The sequence below is a fragment of the Amphiprion ocellaris genome, chromosome 19 (assembly GCF_022539595.1).
Source record: "Amphiprion ocellaris isolate individual 3 ecotype Okinawa chromosome 19, ASM2253959v1, whole genome shotgun sequence".
Taxonomy (NCBI): Eukaryota; Metazoa; Chordata; class Actinopteri; family Pomacentridae; genus Amphiprion; species Amphiprion ocellaris.
In genome coordinates this window covers 28,921,601-28,942,232 of record NC_072784.1, presented here as the reverse complement: position 1 = coordinate 28,942,232, position 20,632 = coordinate 28,921,601, and the positions used below count along the sequence as shown (strand labels likewise).

The 20,632-nt window shown below is 40.6% G+C and overlaps 1 protein-coding gene across 14 annotated transcripts in view; it reads right to left on the bottom strand.

Annotated features, from left to right (window-relative positions):
* Nucleotides 1–20,632, bottom strand: part of cep112 (centrosomal protein 112) — a 162,505-nt gene that overhangs the window by 131,053 nt on the left and 10,820 nt on the right. For all 14 annotated transcript variants that reach the window (XR_008599752.1, XR_008599753.1, XR_004847105.2 and 11 more), the window contains 5 exons: nucleotides 18,152–18,229; nucleotides 14,718–14,765; nucleotides 14,562–14,627; nucleotides 7,366–7,452; nucleotides 115–214 (listed from right to left, as the gene is read on the bottom strand). Coding sequence is in view for 11 of the 14 variants with exons in the window: in XM_023267140.3 (XP_023122908.2) it covers nucleotides 115–214; nucleotides 7,366–7,452; nucleotides 14,562–14,627; nucleotides 14,718–14,765; nucleotides 18,152–18,229 (379 nt within the window). In the remaining 3 variants the exon portion in view is untranslated. The remainder of the gene's footprint in view (nucleotides 1–114; nucleotides 215–7,365; nucleotides 7,453–14,561; nucleotides 14,628–14,717; nucleotides 14,766–18,151; nucleotides 18,230–20,632) is intronic.

Below are 20,632 nucleotides of genomic sequence, written 5' to 3'. Positions count from 1 at the left end.
GGAGAGCGTCACTCCACACTGCAGCAGTCTCTTTCTGGGCTTTTTACGCCGAGTGTTCAGAGACACGAGTGTAAACATCCTTCCAGTTAACCCCGGAATCACGTGACCTCTCACCTTTCTTCTCCAGCTTATGGATCATCTCCTCCGATTCCTTCTGCTTGGCTCGGTACAGGCTCTTCACCTCCTCAATCTCACTGTTTTTTCGGTCTAGAATCTGAGGAGGGAAAGATAGAATTCAGTTTCTTTTACAGCTGAGAAAATAGCTCTGTTATGATCGTCCCCATAAATCATTTGAACTTTTTTACTGTAGCTATCCTATAAAAAACTACATTTATCAGTAGAAGTTCAGAGGCTAAATTTAAAGGTACACTAATGAGACTACAAGCTGCAACAAATAATCACTTATTAATAAGCTATGAAATGAATTATTGAGAACTGATTAATTTCTTCGTGTAATTGTTTAAGAAAATAAAAAGGCCCAATTTTCTGATTCCAGCTTCTTTAATGTGAATATTTTCAGTTTTCTTTTACTACTCCTTGACAGTAAACAAGACATTTGAAGATGAAATTTTCCCACATTTTTCACCATTTTCTGACATTTTATAGACGAAACAACTTATTGATTAATCAAAAACAAATTAATCAACGATAACAGAAATTAGCAGCTGCAGTCCAAACTGAGCTATTCTGATCACTGGTAATGCTTTTATATGCATTTCCATGCTTTGTGGGAAGCATTTACACAACACATGCATGCTGGTGATGAACTAAGCATTCCTGCCAAAGGCAATGAGCCAACAAGGGAGGAAGAAGTCAGCTAGATGCGAAACACAGAGGTAAACAATTCTCAATTCACAAGTTTAAACTCCTGACATTGATTAAACCCCTAAATACTCATCTCTGTCCATCAAAATTTCATATTTAGACTTTTTTCCCCATTAAAATAATCTATTCATGTCTTAAATAATACTGGAGTTATTCAGTCAGAGTTTTTGAAACCGGAAACCAACTCCTGGTAAAGAATAATGGTATGAAAAGCTTCCCCTCATAGGTACAGTAGATGGTTTCTTAGGTTTTTTTATTAATTAAAATTTTATATGTGTTAATCTGTGTGTTATTTTACACCACAGCTTTAAGGTAAAAATGATCAGCCATGGTATTATGGTATTAACGGGTTATTGCACTCATGATGTGTCCATTAGCATATAAGAAACACCACGTGGGCATGCTAACAATGTTAAAAATTTTAGGAAAATTGAAGAAAAATATCCTTTTCATGAGAAAGAAAAGTCATTCAACATGTTTGTTGGGCATCAAGGATACAGTGTTGTGCCCACAGATCATTTTTAACTCCTCCTGACATTGATTAAACCCCTAAAAACTCATCTCTGTCCATCAAGAGTTCATATTTAGACTTTTTTCCCCATTAAAATAATCTATTCATGTCTTAAAAATAATACTGGAGTTATTCAGTCAGAGTTTTTGAAACCGGAAACCAACTCTGTAGAAGAATAATGATACGGAAGGCTCTACCTCACAGGTAGACAAGATTGCGTTTGTAGCTTTTTTATTAATTAAAATTTTATATGTGTTAATCTGTGTGTCATTGTACACTGCAGCTTTAAGGTGGACATGCTCAGCTGTGATGTTTACTGCTTTTTTCACTCACGATATGTCTTCTAGCATATAAAAACACCATGTGGGCATGTTAACAATTTTGAAAACATTAGGAGAATTGAACAAAAATAGCTTTTTCAAGAGGAAGAGAATTCATAACATGTTTGTTTAGCATCAAGGATACAGTGTTGTGCCCACAGATCATTTTTAACTCCTCCTGACATTGATTAAACCCCTAAAAACTCATCTCTGTCCATCAAAATTTCCCATTTAGACGTTTGTTTTTTTTTTCCATTAAAATAATATATTCATGCCAAAAAAATAAGATTGGAATTATTCAGTCAGACTTTTTCAAACCGGAAACTGACTCTGTAAGAGAATAATGGTATGAAAAGCCCCACCTCGCAGGTAGACGAGACTAGTTTCATAGCTATTTTATTAAATAAAATGTTGTGTCTGAATCTGTGTGTCATTGGACGCTGCAGTTTTAAGGTGGAAATGCTCAGCCATGGTGTTTACTGCTTATTTCATTCATGTCTTCTAGCATATAAAAAAACATGTGGGCATGTTAACAGTGTTAAAAACATTCGGAAAATAGCCTTTTCATGAGGAAGAAAAGTCATTCAATGTGTTTGTTTGGCATCGAGGATACAGTGTTGTGCCCACAGATCATTTTTAAACTGTCTAATAATACAGGAAACTAATAGTAAAACTAACCACTAAATGTACGTCATCCACATGCTCTGATGATGTTAAATGTTTGTTTACATCCTACATGCTACAACAAAAGCAGCTCTTTAGTTTCAATGATAAAAGAACTGTCCATTTTCCTCTGCCTTCTCTGTAAGCACGTGGAACATTCTGCATGGAAATTCGCTGTATGACCTGAGATCACCTCCTCTTCCACATGCATATTCCTTTGGAGACGACGTGCAAACGGAGTGAAATGGCAGCTGAGTGAGCCACCTGTGCTGAGGCGTGACGCCGTAACTGCATCTGCCTGCTGCTGCCATCTGTGTGTAATTAGTTAAATTAGGCCATGGAGAGTTGGAGCTCCAGTGTAAAAGGACAGACTAGCGCACTTCATCGCACTATTGCATAATGTGCATGTATGTTTATGTTTAATATGCAGCTGATCAAAGGATATACTGATCTACTACCTGAACGCTGGAGCTGGTTTAACTGTTTTTTAATGTAAATTGAAGGCTTTAATATACTGTAGAGATGAGATGAATTCATAGTTAGAGAACTCTACTCTCACAGTGATCAATCTAAACCTCCATTTAAGCATAATAGATATTAGTGCTTGGTATTACCAATGCAGTTAACAAAAAATAGACTATTTCAACAACAAATGAGGGGGTGACAAGTAGGGCTGAAATGATTCCTTGAGTAATTTGATTACTAAAATTCCTTGAGGCAAAATTCTCTGAATGGAGGCTTCATTTAATCCATCCCATAATAGACCCCAGATCACTAACTAGTCCAGACCCAGACCTCATCCTATATGGACCTATAATCAATAAATTATAAGGGGATTTTAAATTTGATGCTTCTATTTTAACCGGTGCAGCTTTTCTAGTGTTTACGGCGTTTATCAGATCTGAGGCTGAACTATGAAGACAGTTTGACATAGACAGACTTTCTTTGCCTGAGTCGACAAAAACTAAAACCTCAGTCAGAGTTAACAGGTATGAAGGTGGTTTCAACTTTCTTTGTTAACTCAGACTTTCTGCTTAAACCTTGTCACACAAACAGGAGCGTTTAACACACCTGTAAATTATTTAAGACAGGAATGCTGGTAGAACACTGTTGAATGTGTATTAATGTATTTATTTTACCCATCAATGCAGCTGATTATTGATAACAGACAGCTGCACAGTAAAACTAACAAACTTCATATATTCAAACATGATACTGCATTGAAGTGCATGTAGGTCTGACACTGTCTCAGAATGAAGGAAATCGCTTTAATTTGAACCAAATCAAAGTAAAACCAAAGTTATTGATGAACATTCTCTGTAATCTGTAAATATATTTATGAGATATCTGCATCAACAACTAAATACATGGTGGGGTTCCCATGGCTTTAGTTTTAGTACAATATCCCTGTACTATACTATATATGTACATTTCCCCTGTACTATACTATATATGTACAATAGACCTGTTCTATACTATAAATGTAGAATACCCCTGCTCTATACTATATAGGTACAATATATGTACACAGATGTCCATCCGTGTTCCACCAGGTTATTTCTGTCAGAATAGTATTGTCAGAATAATCAATAGAATACTCGATTACTAAAATCTTCGATAGCTGCAGCCCGAGTTAGAAGAAGAGTGGTCTAAACCACAAAAAATACAAACTGAGTTTCCTATCATTTCTGTAATATTTTATGGTCTAGATTTTCATGGTCTAACCCACAACCCAAATATAGTGTTACAGTGGTGCTTGGAATGTTAGACCATTCTTGAAAACACAAAACTCTGAACCCATTTTTCTCAAAAACTACAAAAAGTTGGTTAGACCATTCTGCTTCCAAATCCTTCAGATGAAGCTCTGACTTTCTGAATGGAAAGGCAGAAAAACGTAGGAGTGGTTTATTTTTCCATCGAGTCCCAAAACCACATGAGCCTTTAGCATTTTGTTCGTTGTAAGTGCACTTATTCGCCGAGCCTGTCATCGTGTTGGTGTGAATGGGATGGCGGAGATGAAAGGAGGACTGGGCTACTGGAGCAAAGTTCACAGAACATTTAGGATTATACAATTTTTTTTCCATTTCACCGCCTCAGAGAGATGGTTGTCCTTTTTTTGGGTCTACCAAACAAGGCAGCGACACGGTGTCAGGGAGAGTCCGGGGAAAGTGCACCAGACGGTGGGAAATGACGGCTTTTAGGGCACCTATTTTAGGTTTTTATAAGACGCTCTAATGTGGGGGGAATCCAGCCGGCTGGCCACGGCTTTAACCAATACCATCAGTGAAAGGAGTAAAGAGGTACAGAAGAAAACACCAACAAAATCTGCACGAGAACACTTTCTGTACACAGGGAGAAACAAATTCCACAACAGAAAGACAAATGTTAAGTAGCATTTAAAACAGGCGACCCTCTAATTAAGCTGCCGAGTGTTGTAGTAAAATTTCATTTGTACTTAGAAGAACTGCTTTTGTAATGACTGTTAATCAGAGCACATAATAGACCTGACCGTTTTCTACTATTGTGTTACTCCACCAAGGAACGCGGTTGAGTTATGTGATGATCAGTGTTGGTTTGTCTGTTTGTCTGTCTGTTCGCAAAATGACTCAAAAACAGACTAACAGATTTGGGTGAAATTTTCAGGGAAGGTCAGAAATGATACAAGGACCAATTGATTAGATTTTGGCAGTAATGCGGCTTATAGTCTGGATCCATGGATTTGTTAAAGATTTCTGTATCACTGCGAGATAGCGGCACGGTGTCACTGTAACTATGACAACAAGTGAACACTACGTGAAACTAATCGCTGCAGACCACAAATTTTTTAAAGATATCATCCATCAGAAATCATACAACAATTGAGCAGCCTTGGTGGAGTACTGCGCTCTCTGGGGGCTAGCAATCACAGCTGACTGAGGGTGAAGGTTCACCTGGACAGGTAACAGTCCATCGCAGGGCTAGAGAGACACAAACAATAACACTCACATTCACACCAACGGACGGTTTAGAATCACCAATTAACCTCAGCATGTTTCTGGACTGTGGGAGGAAGCTGGAGAACCCAGAGAAAACCCACGCATGCACAGGGAGAACATGCAAACTCCATGCTGGCCGGGACACAAACCAAGGATTTTCTCGCTGTGAGGCAGCAGTGCTAACCATCAAGCCACTGTGCAGCCCTCAGCTGGCATATTCACTCTGCATTTCTGTTCTTTATCATCCATTGCTGCTCCTTTTACTCTTTAACTAACTACAAAGACAAATACCGTTGCACCTTGACTTTTTGCTATGGCTCGTACAGATTTTTTGTTCTGTGGTCTGTTGTTAATCTCAGATCATCATGATGTAAAGATTTCCACCTGAGTTTATTAAATACTTCATAACTGCTCCACAACCTCATTACCCTCTCCATTTCAAACAGGGCGACAATGACCAGTAGCCTTTCAGCGGCCGACACACTATTCATAAGTCGACTAATTAAAACTAAACCAGGCTTGTTCACCAAAGCGCATCCACCAAATCGCTTCCCTTTGAAGCCATTAGAGGAAATGCTGGGTAAAATTCTGAAGAAATTAAATCGGACATAACTAGCAATCTGTATGTAATTAAAGCGAGAGGCAGAGCCAAAGAGAGCTAGCTGTCATCCTGTCTCTTGTCAAACACAAAGAGGCAACGGGCATCTTAAAGTGGAGGGAAAATTGGAGTGTTTTTTCTATTTTATTAAAAGCTTCTGTGGCAGCAAAAGAAAGTCACAGCGAGGACGTGACAGATCCCAGGTGCTTGATCTGCTGCCTATCTGACGGGCACCCAGCGTGAAATAAACCAGCTTTACTGCTATTTTCACCAGCTGACAAAAGGCTTTGAAGGGATGATTATGTGTCGGATGGGGCGATGAGTAGACGAGAGACTCCTTCCTTTACTTTTCATTAGCCACCAAATGGAATTACGATCAGTGATGGGCATCGTAGCACAGGTTAAGTAGTTTTCATGAGCCCTCAAGCTGGCGGATCCGACGGCTCAGAAACAATTATCAGTTATATCAGCAATAATACAGTAGTACTGGTGGAGTTGGGGTTTTATATATTAGTAATCATGGACTTCCAAAACCTGGACATATGCTGTAGTAAATGTAAATATGGACAATTGTGGACAATCCTAATTTGGCATTTGAGCTGCTTTCAAGAGGAATTGTCCAACTTTCCTACTCCATCTGAACTAAACTAAATCATGTTGGGTGACACAATTAAGACAACGCTCAATGGATACACAAACATCAAGTGAAGAATAGGTGTGAGGGACCAAGTTCTTCTTATCGGAGACTGCTCATGTAGATAGTTGCTGTTTACACTCGCTGTGTAATTATGAGAGCTCAGTCTCTGGTGCCGTGTCAGCATTACATTTAATCCCTTGATTGATTCATTATGTGGCAGTGATCTGTGCAGAAGTCAAAGATGATGTGAGTTCTCTCCACTGTATGAAAGACTTTACTGCTTAATACTGTTCGCCTTAAGCCGTTATCACTTCGAACAGTTATAGTCCATTCAGTATAGTCCATTCTAGCTAAGGCTATGATCATTGCAATGTACTGGATTAGCTAGCGCAATGCATTTGGAAGTGCCTACTTTTTGGATGTTTTAATTTCAGAAACTACAACTATTTTGAATCTGTGCAGCAAAAAAACATCTGGCATCGTGTTAATGTCCCTTTTCTCCAGAGTTAAGAAGCTTAGCATCATAGGAGCTAATCTTAACGGCTGGAAAAGATAAAAATCACCACCTCTGGTCAGAACTTTCATAATAAAACAGGATGCAGACATTTGTGAGAGTACCCATGTGTCGACTTGACCTGCTTGGCATCCAGGCAACCAAATGCACAACTATTCATGCAAGTTCAACTGAATTGAATCCCAAAAGATTGCCATATGATCTTATTGCCACTCGTGTCCAACAACAGCGGCGCAAATTCATGGTCGTGTGTCCTGTAAAGTCACACAGGTCGACAAGTGTTGAAGCCAGAGATCACATTCCTTGGAGTTTTCATTCTTACTTTCTCAACATCTGCATCATGCCTCTGCTGCATCTTCAGTTTCTCCTCTTGGTGCTTTGCTTCCAGCACTTTAATCTTCATATCAGTCTGAAAACACACAGAAACACAACATATTTAACCCTCTGATCCACCTTTCATTCCCAAATATGTGGCTAAGCTAACATATCTGCTCACGTGATTAAATACTATCAATTACCAGACAATGCAAGCTACACATTTTGTTAAACATGTATATCTGTGGCTTCGTTTTTTTAGAAACATGTCATGAAAAAAACCAAAAACATCATCACATACAGTAACAGGATACCAGAGTTAGCATAAATCTGCATGAAAGAAGATAAAGAATGAAGCATCTCGAGCACAAGCAGCTAAAGATAAAATAAACCACATTAACATTTGAAAAAAACATTTATTCTCACTCAAAGCTTCAAATGTACCAAACTGCTTGTGAGCATTCGTGTGTCTACATGTTTGTCTGCAGTAAACAAAGTGAAAGCCTGTTTGTTTGTAGTGCTTTTCTAAGTGTATATCTGTGCAGACACATGACAGCTAATCATGCAGAGACAAACTGTTTGCATTTCAACACAGTACTTTCAGAGGATCAAAAGTTCAGCGTTGTCATGTGCATGTTGGAGCAGATCTCCTTGAGCTCGAGGGCTTCCCGGTCTTTGTCAGATAAAACCCTAATGACCTATTTATCACTTTGTGTAATTGACTAAAAGACATTTTCAACTCTTTTTTCTCCCCGTGTTGTGTTTTATTTTTAGACAAAATAAGGCATTAATCTTCCATCATTACTGGAAAATAGTTACCAAGCCGTTCCCTCTACATGAAGGCTGAGAGACATGCCGAGATGCTGCACGACAGACTTCTTAAAATTGTATGAAGCGACTGTTTTGTTGTAGAAACCCTGTGACTGACAGTCTTCTAAGAACTTCTGTAGCTGAGAACAGTCATGGAAGCCTTGTAAAGCTGTAGCGCTCGTTGCACACTAGAAAGCAATTTTTTGAGCTGAAAAAAAATGGAGATTAATCTTTTCTATTCTTGGGTCTTCGCTACTGAAGGGACAAAAAAGTGAACTTCTGCCTGAGGAAAAGAAAATTGTGAAAATAAAAATGATTTATCCTGTGAGCATGGTTAGAGATGTGCACGGCAGTCCTGGTTTTCTGTCCTGTTGGTGGTGCTAAAGAAACTGCAATATATCAGCGTTTGGCTGCTGCCAGGAACAATAACAGTGTAGTTTTGGCTGCACTGCTTTCCAGGAAGTTCTACATGGCTTTACCCTGCTATATTCTGTCGTAAGACCTTTGGTTACCTCCCTTTCCTTGCATGTTTCCATTTGGTCTTCATCAGCTTTTTGTAGCTGCTCTTTCCAGTTAGTTTGACATTGACTGCACACACACACACACACACACACACACACACACACACACACACACACACACACACACACACACACACACACACACACACACACACACACACACACACACACACACACACACACACACACACACACACACACACACACACACACACACACACACACACACACACACACACACACACACACACACACACACAAGATGTTTCCACTCACAAACACACAACACATGGAGGCACAAAGAAAACCTTTGACAGAAAGATGACTGGCCATTTGCTTTGATGTCACTACTCATGTTTAGTCACTGTCTGCTCTGGTGTGCTAATCAACCCTGCAGCGGGGTGACAATGTTCTCCCTTTGAAAATGTGTGAGCATGTCAGTGGTTAACAACATCCCAAGGCTAGCGCTTGTTTGTTCTAGTCATCAGAACCATTAAGCAGAAAATTCCCGTGACATTACTTGGCACAGTCAAACCACATTAGACCTACTCTCTTGGTAAAAATCAAAGCCAAGTAACTATGATGTCTGAATAAAAATATGATTCAATTGCAGTTTTGTTTAAGTGAATAAATATTGATACAATACAATAAAGACATCAGGAATGAACTGAAAGTTAGAGGAATAAATTCAGGACTGAAACGGTAGAAAAAGCTTAAATTTTGTTAAAATGTCAGAAATTCACTTTACAAGTCCACCAAAAATGCATGAATTGCCTTCTAGATACATCTCCTCATTACTGCACTTCAGCTGCATTTACACACTGTATCCTTGACAAAGCTCTGTTAAGTATTCTGTTTCTTTCTTCTGTCTCTTTTTTCTTGATTTACCACCATTTCTTGTGCAATTGAGGCGACCACAGGAGACCTGTCAGAGTAGAAAGGAAAACGCAAAAGAAAGTGAGAAAGAGAGAAGGGGAGAGAGATGGCAGTGATTGAAAAGCAAAAGAGTAAGCAGAGACCTGACTCTGCCGGTGCCAAAAAAAAAAAAAAAAAAAAAGCACATGTGGGGGTGTCACTTTCTCATCCTCTCTTCAAATGCTCTTTGGAGAAAGTTTGTCAAACTAGATCAGGGGTGTTTGAAACTTGTTTATAAAGGCGTCAGTGAAGGAAGGAGGAGGAGGAATGTCGTACACCTAAGGCTTCTGAGACGCCTTCAATCAGCCCAACTGGGTGGTACAGCTCTTTCCCTTTTCTCTTCTTCAGAGTTGTAGTGAGCGCTGTAAGATGCCATGTTTTTTGACACTTCGCTCTTGAAAGGATGAGAGGGTGGGAGGGAGGGAAGAAAGAGAGAGGGGGTATGAGAAAGGGGAATGCGAGGAGATGACGGAAACAGTCGCTTTTTCTGCTCTCAAAACCAGCGTGAGGTCAAGGCCTTTTCCCTCAGGGGGATGTGTTCACAAATCATCTGCTAACTGTTTGGGCTCCACAAAGCAAGGTTGCATTCGTGCATCTCCTTCATCTCGCCTGAGATGTACAATGTCCTGATGCGTCTTTCATCCTCAGTAAACACAGATGCTCCAGGATAGTCGGTATGCAGCATTGCTCTATCTACTGAGGAGCAGCTAGATGCCATTTCCACACTCCTACAAGAAGTTAATTTACTGTAGTCTGTTCAGATAGGAAGACTGGATAAAAACTTTGGCTAAAATTGAATCTCTGACCCTCTGAAAAAAAATATTCCCATAGTAGAGTGTAGTTCTGGACACACAGTAAGCAAACAGATTGTTAGTTAAAACTTCTTCTATGAACACATCAAACATACAAGAATCAAGGACAGAAAGGCTCAAAATAGCAACTCTATCATTATGGAACATGTAGATCCCTTATGTCTCTCGGTCCGAGGCACCATCTTGAAAGGCGACTACAGAACTAGTCCCCTTTAAAATACTAAGACTCACTAGGTTACTCTTTTTTAGCTTTGAAAAGCGATCAGATAAGACAGGCTATGGCCCTGTAAATCACAGGCTGAGAGCTCAAGCTCCATCCCAAAGGATCCTTAGATTAGAGAGACTACATCATTATGGCATCAGAAAGCAAAGGGGTCTGATCCCCAGTCAGGGTCTTGTGACAATTAGAGTGTGACTGCCTGACACTAACACACTCATCTACCATGCTACGCCTGCTGCCAGCAATCCCTCAGGTCAGGGACCAAGTGGGTAGTTTGAAGACAGCATGAACACACAAACACTAAAAGAAAGACTTGTGCTTTAATCACTCTGTCAGTATCTTCTACAATCACAAGACGTGGGTCCTACATATGGCTGAACCTGACTCATCAGTCACCATTTAATTGAATTTCCAAGCAAAGGCCCAGCCCTCGTCATACAAAGCACTGCTTGGGTGTGCTGAAGGATTATCAGGACTTTGCTGCTCCTGCAAGACATTTTCCACAACTCTCCCATAAGCAAACACATATGTAGAAGCTACGCGACTCAAAGCGATGGCAGCTTGTAGTGGAGGTTCTCAACTGCCAGTCATTGTTCCGCTGGAAAAAAGCAGTCTGCATTTCTCTCAATGCAGTCGCGAGATTAGTGGGAGGATGAACTTGGTGTGAAAGCTGAGATGTTCGTTAAGCTGCCACGAGCTTAATGACATGTGGTGTGTATAACACATTAAACCTGGGTAAATTTTCAACTATGCTTCAGGGATTAAAGGGAAGTGATGTCACTGTGATTTCCCAGACTGAGCCTAGACAGCCACGCAACAGCAGAGCTAGTCAAGGCTTCCTGTGGTTCTACAGAAACTTACAAGAAAAGGTTCTGCATAACAAGGAAGTATAACGTCCCCTAGACTGAAGGCCTCCTGCAAAAGATAACAAACAAGACTGAAGCTGCGTCTACGTAGATGTTTCAAGAAATCCCAAAGTCTAAAAAACTCATGTTCTACTTGTACTATACGACCCAAAATGCAACCTCAAGTGTATTTTTATGCTTTCTCTAGACAAATAATCGCTTTTTTGAAGCCCTAAACATACTTGAAAACGCATAAAGGCATGCAAATCCGAACTGGCGAAAAGTTAGTAAAACTATATCTCCAAAGCACGTTCCACCTAGACCTACGAAATTCGCTAGGCATATGCAACACGTAAGGGCGCACAAAAAAGCCTTTTGCACACATACCCAAAACCCAACAGGAAGAATAAAGTGTCAAATTTTGGGCTAAGTCCAATGCACCCACAATTTGGCAAGTACATACAACAGACATGAGTGATCTAAAGTTATTATAAAATCAATGCAAAAGTCTACGGGCGTGGCCATGGAATTTTGATGCTTCGCCATTAGACAGGAAGTGCTGTCCAGCTAGCCTGGACAAGCTCCAATCTGCCTGAAACTTTACATGTTTGATCAGAGTCCATATGCCAAAATGCACTCTTAGTTGTAGCACCACCTGGTGGACATGTAGGTGGATAGCTGAGCAGCAAGGATGCAAAGACCCGACCAATGCTGCTTGCAGCTTTTTATAGTTAAAATCTAGAGCTCAGTAGGCATCGAGACATCTGCTCTGTAGAAACATAGAGAGCAACAGAGCTGCTGTTATGATAATGCACTGCTCATACTATGCCTTCTATACAAACATGGTGTAAGGGTTGTGTTTTCAATGAATTGTGCTCCCATCTTCTGGCATTTTGCTGACCCTATTACCTTGGTTAGTACTTTGGTGTGCAGGTGGAGGAAGAAGCGCAAACAGGTGGGAGGTGCATTCAAATTAGCCAGTGCAAAGACATTTCGGGGGAAATTTGTCTTACAGGTTGTGCTAAGAATGTTGGTTTCTGGTGCAACATCAATCTGCTGCCTCTTTGGTTCTGTGAGGTTGTACTTAGCCACAATGGGGTTCTTATTTGAGTAGTTTAGTAGTGTCATTTTAGCCTGTTAGCTTGCCAGTATCCACTTATTAGAATTAGTACAGTCAATTAAAAACACATAAAACAGTAGTGGAAATGTCATTAGCATCACAGGTGTGGTGGATGACATTATCAAGATCTCTTATTTATTGACAAAAGATGTGAGTTAATTGTTTCTGCAGAGAAAAGTGACTGAATTTCAAACTGCAAACCAAAGTGTGTCTATTCTTTCCAAAGTCTCACTTCTGAGCCAAAGTATTGGACAATTCATATAGGTGAAAAGTTAAGGGAATACCACTGTGTTTACAACTCATACAGAATAGCAGATTGAGTAACTGTTTGTGCCAAATTTAATGGGAGCCCATCTGGTATTTGTTGTGGCCAGAGTAGACAGACAGACTGGCTGACTGATCCATGGCACTAGGCTGTAAAGGTGCAACGGATCAGCTCATGGCTTGCAGCTTTCGAGACACAGATGGGATCATTTTTCAGGAAGTCAGTGTCAACTGCTTTTAACATGCCCTGTTCATGTGACTATACAACCGCTTTGCATCTCGTCAATGCAAGTCATATGTTTCCAGTGCTGTTTGTCTGTCTGTGAGCAGGATTATACAAAAACTACCAGGATGAAATAAATAAATATTGGTGGAGAGGTGAAGCATAGTTTTTATTTAAACAATAATATCTTGTAAATACAGTAAAAGGTTAATGCAAGAAAGCAGATTAACTCTAGTAGACACAGCAAAAATTTGAACATTATGTGTAAAAAAAATTTTTTTTAAAAAACCTCTTCCAGTTCTGCACCATTTCCTCTTGTTTCCCAAGCGTCCCTCCCAGTCACTTTCCTGAACTGGTTACCATATTGATAGCATGTGGCCTCAGTGGAAATGACAGGTCAGTTCAGTTTCCTTTGGCTTTCCCCCCTAAAAAATTATGTTCTTATTCAAGGCCATCTATATATAAACTGCATAAAGACACACACACAAGTCGGAGCAGTTTTGAGTTATAGTGAAAGGTAGTGTCCACCAAAAGAGCTGAATCAATACCCCTTCGACTGGTCTATTATAATGGACTGCACAATACTGCATAGAAATAAACAGGTAACTCAGAGGTGGGGTGTGCATTAAATATGCTCTCCTGTGACAAATTTATATTCCCACCACACACAGCTGTACAGAGTCAGTCAGATAGTCTGACGTGGGATCAAACAGCATAGGACATTGCTTTAATGTTTTCATATTAGAGTTGCTGGTCCACAGGTTCATCGGCTGACTGGGTAGGTGAGTGCGTGTCAGTGCATCATCTTCTAGCAGCTACAAACAGATTCTTGTTAATAGAAGTCAACACGTCTGACTATTCTTGCCCATAATGTCATGTGTGTCTCCACGTTTACCCCCTCTCTCTCCCAGTGAAGCCGATCTAACTGACGGGAGCAGCCATGGCTATTACAGCAAAGTCATGCTTGGTTTTATATTTAACAGTCCGTTAAAGGTGGATGGTGGGAGGAATGAGTGGTGGTTCGGGGGGAGTCGGGGAGTGGGGGGAGGAGGGGACTTCAAAGCATGCTTTCAGAATAGGATTTTCAGCTTAAGTCCACATAAGGAAAAAACTGTCATCACTGGGAGCAGGCATTATTTTTGTCTTCTAAAAGGCCTTGGCCATTTCAACAATACAAACCATGCGTGTGGATGTATGTACAGAGCTGTGGGGGCGTCTAATGCCATAAAGCAGTCAAGGGAGCGTTGACTTCTGTATGTGTTTAACACTTGTTTCTATACAAAGGCTGCATGTACTGAACAGTGAGAAGCGAGGATTTAGGCTTGCTGGAATGAATATGAAGGGCATTTTTCTTAAATACCAACTACTGCCCTTGGATACACAAAGACGTGACATCAGAGTTATTAAAGAAGTTGATTTATGAGCAAGGAAGAGTTGAGGTCCTGTTAAGTTAACTCTCATTTAGGGCCATACCTCTTTACTGTGCGAGTCCTGATCATTGCCCAAGGTGCTGCTCCTGCCAAAGCTCGACTGGAAAATCTACAGAGATAAAGGAGTGAGAGATTAGACAACACTTTCATCTACGTAACAGTAAATAAATAACCCACAAAGGACTCTCTGACAACTTACTGGTGACAGGGGAATGGGCTTCTCGCGCAAATACCTGGGGTTTTCAATCTGAAAGAGTAAACAGAAAAACTTTAGACCTCTCTTCGCCTTCTTCCTCTCCTAACAAAGCCTCACCGCCACCAGAATCTAACCTCCGCCCTGAATTTGCCATAAACAATGTGGGGAGCACATCAAAAGCCCAGAGCTGTGGCTGGAGTCTCTTCTGTCAACTCTTGTCTCTTTAGAGAGACAGAATGCGTCGGGCTCCTTCGAGGCTTTGTGTGTGTGGCCAGCTCTGTTTCCGCTCTCAGACCCTCTTTTGCTGTCCCTTTTGTCAACACTCAAGACCACTAATCTGTAAGCTATCTCCCGTCCATTTACCATCAGATGGAGACAAATGTGTATACATCCTTCCCAAACACTGACACAGCATGTTCTTTGATTACAATAAGAAACACAGGAGGCTGAAAAAAAGAGCAAGCAGCTAAACCACCTGAAAGTAAGCAGGTCACAGTCCATGTGACTCTGCAGCTTACATCAATAAAAGCTCAGTCGCTGTGACACAAACTGCAAAAAATATCTTGTTGACAACCTGCTGTTTTTCCTGCGCTACTTGACGTTTGTCTATGACCCCATTACTTTTTTATGAACTCACGCTATCACACAGCGTTCCTCTCTAATGCACTTGGGCTGTCTGTAGGGGTTGCCAAGTAGCTGCAAGATCACGGCTTTTCAAAGATGCGGAGCTGACTCTGGAGATGACAGCAACGGCGCCCAGTAAACAGTTCTGTTGCTAATCTCTTCAACATGAGGATGAAGGAGCAGAACAACGAGGAAGAGTGGGAAGAGGAGGGAAGAGTGGGGGGGAAAAAAGGATTTAATGTTGTGAGGTGGCACAACCAACACGAAGTTAATCCAGAATAAATGGGAGATGAGAGAACAGGATCTGAAAGAACCTCAGAGCTCGGGACTAAAATAGTTGCAACGACAGTACGAGGATAAAGTCACAATCTGTTGCTTCAAGGTGACAGGTGAAATGGATGAAAGTAGCTCCGCCTCCCGGCTAATTTTGCACACAGGTAAAAACAGGTCATGCATTTTGCTCGCTGACATACTGTAAGCCCTTCGACAAAAAGGAAACATCCGACTTGACTACGGTGATGCCTAATGTGCACTGTAACGTGCACACAGAAAGACAAACAACACACTCGGTGCAGAGCTGCATCAGCAGTGCGAGCCACGATCTGTGATGAATTGCTACTTAAATCTGGCAATGGCTAAAAAAAAAAAAACATTCACCAAGTGATGAATCAATCAATATTCTTCTAAACTAGTGCCCGGGCTGAGAACAAGAATGGGATTTCTTTTTATATTCACAGACAGCCAGTCATCAGATTTGATTGAGCACGGCCCACAGGGCAAGGAAGACATGTAGACTAAATGCTGTGGTGTGATGCTGGCACAGTGCGATACTAAACTTGGACTTGGTGCACACGTATGCCTGCGTGCCCACACACATGCTCCTCTAAGCACATGTTTGTCTAGTCTCACAGCTGGCCTGGCACGGCCTCCTGTGTCATTGGAACCTGATGTGGATGGATGGACGGATGCACCAGAGGAACAACACTCCAAATCACAAGGACTGGCTCTCCAGTCAAACAAACACTCTGTGACTGATGGCTTCCTAGTTTCAACCGAGCATTGAGCAAGCCGTCAGCACTCCCATTTAACCGCAGACAATGGATAGCCGAGTGGTAGGGGCCATCGCTGAACACTGGGCTGGTTTTGTCCAGTTTAATTCTAGTTTGCATGTTTTTCTTCCAGTAGAGGTACACTACCGTTCAAAAGTTTGGGGTCACCCACACAAATTCATGTGTTCCATGAAAATTCGCATTTTTATTCATGTGCGAACAAAACTGCTCAAGGGTTTTATGTTCATCAATTAGCCTTTCAACACCATTAGCTAACACAATGTAGCATTAGGACACAGGGGTGATGGTTGCTGGAAATGTTCCTCTGTTCCCCTATGGAGATATTCCATTAAAAATCAGCTGTTTCCAGCTACAATAGTCATTTACCACATTAATAATGTCTGGACTGGATTTATCATTCATTTTATTATCTTATCTTCATTGAAAAAAAATGCTTTAATAGAAGCATTTAATAAAAATAAGGACATTTCTAAGTGACCCTAAACTTTTGAAGTAGCGTAGGTCAGTGCATGCTGTACCTAAATCTACTGTAACACTCAGCTAACATTAGAGGTAAAACCAGCTGCTCCGACACACAAATCACAAACAAATTGAAAGTTAAAACAGATGGTAGTCCAGACAACTCAGGTCCTGTGCTCTATTTTCATGTCTTCTAATGCACTTTTATGATCTTAATGTCTACTTTTAGGTTTTATTTCTATGATTTTAATATGTGTCTACCTATAAATCATTTTTCTTTGTGTTTTTTAATTGCCTTGTGTATGAATCGTGCAATACAAATAAACCTGCCTTGCCTCTTGGAAGAACTCCTGATGCAATCTGTCATCCACTGTCCAGTACGGTTAACAGACTGCACTCACTTTATTACATTAGAGGTGAAATGTACAACAAACCAATATGGAGTGCTTCAGAACATCTAAAGAAAAAGCTAAAAGATGCTCCAGATACGGTGGTGCTCGGCTGTGCTGAAATTTCACCGGAGCTGGGCGCTTTGAAGCCGTGCATCTTTAAAACTTCTGTAAACTTGAGGGGGGCTTGTGTGTGTGTTTGTGCGTGAAGGAACATCTGTTGATTTGAAAGATGCAGGCTTGGGGGAGCGTTGCCAAGCAATGCCTCTTATCGGCGTTTCAACACAGAGGAGAGCGGAGCGGTGCATTGCACAGCTTCACGTCTGCTGATAGACACCTCAGATTACCCTCGTCCTGGGAGAGAGGAGAGCAGAGCAGAACAGCAGGACGGACGGAAAGAAGGGTGAAAGACAAGAACAGCAGGACAAAGAGAAACAGAGAAAGAGTTTGGAAAACAGAGAGAGGAGATTCTGCAGGAAATATCCATATGAAAGCAAGAGGAAGTAAGTGGCGACATGCAAGTGAAGAAGAAAGTCGGGGTCATGCAGGTGAACAGATAGGAAATAAAAGACATGAGGGCCAGTTGCTTATCAAGCCTCGGCCTGGTGCACTGCAGACAGAAAGATAAGAGAAGTGCACTCATCTTCAAATTCTCAGTTTACACAACCCCTCTCCCCCTTCACGTCCTACAATACCAGTGAGCTGCCTAAAGGAAGTGCCTTCTAGAGGACACGGGCGAAAGGGTTTTTGTGTTTGTGTGCGAGCAGTGAGGCTGGCTGAGCATCACGACATCGCTGATGTAGATTCACTCGTGAGCTCAGGCATTCAGAGTCACTGTCACTGTAGCTGACAGCTGCATGGAGCCAAGAACCCGAAGGCATGCCTCTGGACTCACCCCCAGGTTCCAGCTGTTGAGACGAGCCTCCAGGTCACTGTCATCAGGAGACATATCTGCCTTCAGCCCGCCATCCACCTGAGAAGGAACAAGGCGGGGTAGGAGAGTGCATCAACAGCAGGAACAAAATCAAAGTTGAGAAGGGTGATATAAATTAGAGGAGGGAATTTAAATGATTTCTGACAGCGCTTTGATTGGCAGTTTGGCCCGAGGAAGCGCACGGCAGGCAGTGATGGAGGTTATCACTGCCTGCTGACACAATATAATTCCTCTCTTGGCAACAACAGAAGGCTTCTTTAAAAGCTTACAGATATACAGTACACCCACACGTGTTTTCCTCCCATACTAACAGCACTCTACTCCCTCGTTATCTCCATCTCTCCTCCCTCTCACATACAGCTCTCCAGATGTTTGGCAGTTCCACATCATTTCCGTCGTGCAGTAAATTCCACAAGAAGGGCATGTGCAGCTAGACTGACTGTCATTCTTGTTTTCTTCAGCCTTTTGTTACAGCGGCGCTCCGGATTTGTTTTATACAGTATAATTCCAACGTTTCCAGGGGTTCTGTTGATACAAGATCGGTTTACTCAAGTCGAGGTTGGGCAGCAAGGTTGAAATAGGGGAAATATCTAATAAAGCCGAGAGGGCGACGGGGAAAGGAGAGATGTTGTTGAATTTGATTAGGATCTGGTGGAGTGTGGACCTTGGGTGTACCTCAACCGCACTGACGCAGAGAAATTGCTGAATGGAATAGCTCGGGATTAAATGCCCCTTCTGATTAAAATGGCATTAAGGCCCCAGAGCCTCGCCCTCAAACAAACAGAGCAAATGTTTCATTTCTATATCTAGGAATGTTGGGTATGCAGGGCGCTGGCTGGTCAAAGCAGCTTGGCACAGACTGCAGGAATTACAAGCATTATGTTAAACATAACGTATGTTTAACACAATACTCATATTTATTAGAAGTATTAGCAGAATGAAATGGTTCTGGCTGCAGATGTGTGCCACTGAACTGTACTACTTCATAATACACTATTCATTGCATTCTGTACTCTTGTAATATAACGGCAATTTGCACTTTATTGTAAATATGAACAATTCTTTGCACATCTCTGTAAATACTAGCATTTTAGAGACCTTATGCTATTCCTTGGACCAGTGTAACTGGCTAGATAAACCCCTCTGCCAAAGTACAGGGTGTCTCTACAGTCTGGACACATAGGAAACCTCATTAACTACAAGTTTTTTGCCTCTACAGATTAAATATGGCTATGATAGTTAATATATATTTGATAAATTAGCAAATATATATTAAATTCAACATATAAAAAATATATACTGAATGAAATGTTGCCAAAAATTTCCTAGCACAATACAAAGGTAATATAATAGATATTGTACTGAAATCAGTTATATCAGAAACAATTGAAAGTAACACCAGCCAGTGTGGATGTTCTTTGATAATGTTTTGCTTAAAGCATACATTTTTCTTGGTTTTCAGTTCAGTTTTTCCTTTGATTTGAAACTTTTCAATTATAATTAGATCAAAGACATTCTAGTTATTGCTAAGCATAACTCCTGGAAAAAAAAAAAAACGAAATAACTTAACAATTAAGAGTTTGGTATTTATGTGTCACAGGTATAAACTGGTACCCCAGGGTATACTGTGGCCTAGACCAGCTTATACCCGGGTATACTTTGCCCGGGGGTTCCTGGCACAGTTTGCACATCAAATTGCATGTTCTTTTGTTTTTGTACATTGGCCTTCCACCTTCTGTCTGCCTCTGTCTGTCTATCTATCTATCTATCTATCTATCTATCTATCTATCTATCTTGTACAGATAATCCAATCCAATATAACAACCCTGTAGCAATATCTGTCTCTCCAAAGCACCTAATGCTCTGTTCATAGACAATACGCGCAATAATAGCACTCTATCAATATTTCTATTCATTGAAAAATCCATGCAATTCCAATGATATGTTCAATAATGTTTTCTTTTTTGAACTTGTGCTTGTGTATATTTTGGTGCATTTTCTTTTTTTGCTGCTGGGACATTGGAAATATCCCCACTGTGGGATTAATAATAATCTTATCTTATCTTATCTTATCTTATCCTATCTATCTATCTATGTATCTATCTATCTATCTATCTATCTATCTATGTATCTATCTATCTATCTATCTATCTATCTATCTATCTATCTATCTATCTATCTATCTATCTATCTATCTATCTATCTATCTATCTATCTATCTATCTATCACTGTTCATAGACAATCGTTCAATAATAGTACTCTATCAGTATTTCTATTCATCAAAAAATCCATGCAATACCACTAATATGTGCAATATTGTTTTTTTTTCTTTTTAGAATGAGTACTTATGTATACTTTAGTTTATTTTCATTTTTTGTACTTCATTCTTTAAATGTTTGCACTATCTTTGCTACTGTAACATTGCAAATTTCGCCACTGTG